The sequence below is a fragment of the mitochondrial genome of Camellia sinensis (assembly GCF_055761805.1).
Source record: "Camellia sinensis mitochondrion, complete genome".
Classification (NCBI taxonomy): domain Eukaryota; kingdom Viridiplantae; phylum Streptophyta; class Magnoliopsida; order Ericales; family Theaceae; genus Camellia; species Camellia sinensis.
This window is the reverse complement of record NC_043914.1, coordinates 460001-462722: the sequence shown is the minus strand read 5'-3', so window position 1 is coordinate 462722 and position 2722 is coordinate 460001. Positions and strand designations below refer to the sequence as shown.

Genomic DNA, 2722 nt, shown 5'->3' with positions numbered 1-2722 from the left:
GACATGCGCTCTGCCCATCGTCTCAAAGGTGTAGGCGAAAAGGGAAATTACCTCAATCCTGAAAACGGTGACATGACGACTGTATCGGGGCTTGCCTCAGTAGATAACTCTCTGATAAGATCCTCATTCCCAAGTTTACTCGTTGAGGCCATGGTGCCTACAAGAGTAAGGACAGATAGACCATTAGCGAATGCTTGATAAGAAAGATGCATGCACAGACAAACAAGCGGGTAGCCACAAACAGAAGGATATCTAGACTAAAGGAGGGACATGTAGTCCGGATAAGGAAAGATGTGCAGCTTGAAGGTTGGAAATGCATGTATCCTAACAAGGGAGACTGTGCTATCCTCGATGCTTGAAGGGTCAACTAGGGGAGATTACTAACGGAAAGGGGTAATCCAACCTAAGGGATTGAAGAGGCGATGTGCCTAACCAAAAGGATAACTAAGCCATCAGAAAAGTGGGACCAAGATGTGCTTTTTGGATTGTAAGGACAATTGCTAACAAGTTGCTAGCTTTTCCTGATGCTTGCATGGGTGAGACTCATCTGCTTCCGACAGATGCCGCCGCTGCGAGGAAAAAATGGGGCGTTGCATCCATAGAAAGCTTACCTTTTTCACGCTTCTCGCCGCGAATCCTCTTATTCTCTCTTTCTTTCTGTAGTATGGTAGCTTCCTTCATTCTCGGCTTGCCTTCTCCCACGGGAAAGGGAGATTGCAGCCTTTTAGTTGCTTGAGTCTCAGTTCTCTCTCTCGAACCTGGTCCGGAAATAATTGAGCCGCTCTTCAAGTGAAAGATTGGCATCGAGAAACCGGCGCCCAAAGGTGCCCTACGCGGGCCGGTCCACGTCTGGCGTAAGATCCAATCTGAACGAAGCAAATAATTGAGCTGATCTTTCATTCGGAAATAAGGGTTTGAACCTTTTCTTGGAGGGAACCTTTTCTTAGGGCAAGACCTTAGATGGAAGTTTGGTGAAAGAAGAATCTGTGTGTAATCGATAGGGAAGGGAGAGCGAAGTTCGTCAGATGGAAGTTTGGCTCGGATTGGAAGCTTTAGCGGATGTGCTTTTGATAGGTCTGAAGGGAATACGAGAGGGAACTTCTAGAGTAAGCAAGCTACCGGAAGCGAAGCTTCTGGCTCCCCCTTTCCATTTCCAATTCCTTCTTTTCGTTCTACTTAGGTGGAGCAATCCGAACTCTCGACAGAATATAAAAGAGGACCGCAGGCCTGTGTAGACACCTCAACGAACTCATGTGGACACTCCTCAGCCCGAGGACAATCTCTCAAATACACATTAAGATGTTGACCCGTTTTTCTTTTCTTTGCTGATTCCTCTCAATGAAATTTGCCATGTTGCACTAAGTTACTTACGGATGTATGCATGCGGTCCGGGAACACTTTGGGGTGAACACCCATCCAAACAAGTAGGGTCAATAGTTCAGCATTTAGGCCGTAACATTTAGCAACAAAAAAACCTTTAAACCAACAAGTGCTCTCCGAACCAAGCTAGATAGTCTCCTATCACTAGGCTCACCAACCAACCTGGACTTTGATTCTTATTATTCCTACCGGATATCAAAACCATAAGGATTGTTTCCAGCCATGAGTTCCCCTATGACATAAGCGCTCTTGGGTGGGGTGGGCCATCATTCGCCAGGTCTTTGAGTGCCCGTCGTACCACGTGGTTGGTGCACTAGGCTGATCGAGACTCGACTTTTCGGATCTGGCACCTGCGCCCGGCCCGGTCTGCCAGCTCTTAGTGGCTCTACGTCCGGTCGTGCGTAGTATGTTCGCGATTCGTACAAATGGAACGCATCGCGTACTATAACCTTCCTTTTTTGGGCTGGGCCGTTCCATCAAATCTTTGAGAAGAGGCCCAATCTCGTATTTGATGGTCGGCGTGGCGATAGGCTTCGCTTCTACGACTGCCTTCCCAGCTGTTGCAAACACTGAGCGAGAACGGTAAGGGGCGCACAAACAATGTCGTTGCGCGGGGATGCGATTCGCTAAGCTGGGGCAAAGAAAGCCGTCCGGCCCTACCGGATTAGGAATGCGAAGGCCTTTCCTTCGAAAGGAGACCGGGGAAAGAAAGAGCTATGCTATTGACCGACCCTTTTTTCTCATTTTGTTTGAAGCGGGCCAAATAGAGAATGAAATGCAGAAATAGGGGAAGGGTTCCAAACCCCTTTTTTGGTTTAAGGGCTGCTCGCCCTACCGAAGTACCAAAGGCTTTCGGGGCTTACACCTCCCTATTACACGACCTAAAAAAGGGCTTTCAGTAGCGCCCTTAGAATCTAAGCCTTTTGAAGCGCCAGTAGTTGTAGCTGTGGGTAGGGCTTTCGTTCTTATCGCTCCGGGTTCCGATCTATATGACCTCCGGGCGGTACAAAGTACACCTCTTCCGTAGAGGCAGGTAGTAACCTAAGCTTTAAGAGTCTGTTCAAGGGGGGAGCCCTCTTATCTATCAATGGAAAGATCCCCATGTGTGGCGTGATAAGGAATCCTAGAAAAGATCGATTGAGACTCCCTCCACGGTCCCACGAAGATCTCTACGTACTTCTCCAGTCCAGGACAAGTGGGATCTTCCGGTCTGCGTGCGTGGGAGCAGCTCAAACAAAGAAGAGTCTGGTCCGGTCTGAATTCAGGCACGGCCCGCCCGTCTGCTGCTAGGTCCGGGAATGGCGCCAGGCGAGGGCGCCGCTATGCCCCGCTGCTCTGCTGC

The 2722-nt window shown here is 49.3% G+C and overlaps 1 protein-coding gene across 1 annotated transcript in view; it reads right to left on the bottom strand.

Annotated features, from left to right (window-relative positions):
* Window positions 1-1335: 1335 nt before the first annotated feature.
* nad4 (NADH dehydrogenase subunit 4) overlaps window positions 1336-2722 on the bottom strand; it is a 5883-nt gene continuing 4496 nt past the window's right edge. Inside the window, exon 3 of the mRNA in view lies at window positions 1336-1425. Within this exon, the coding sequence (YP_009676247.1) occupies window positions 1336-1425 (90 nt within the window). The remainder of the gene's footprint in view (window positions 1426-2722) is intronic.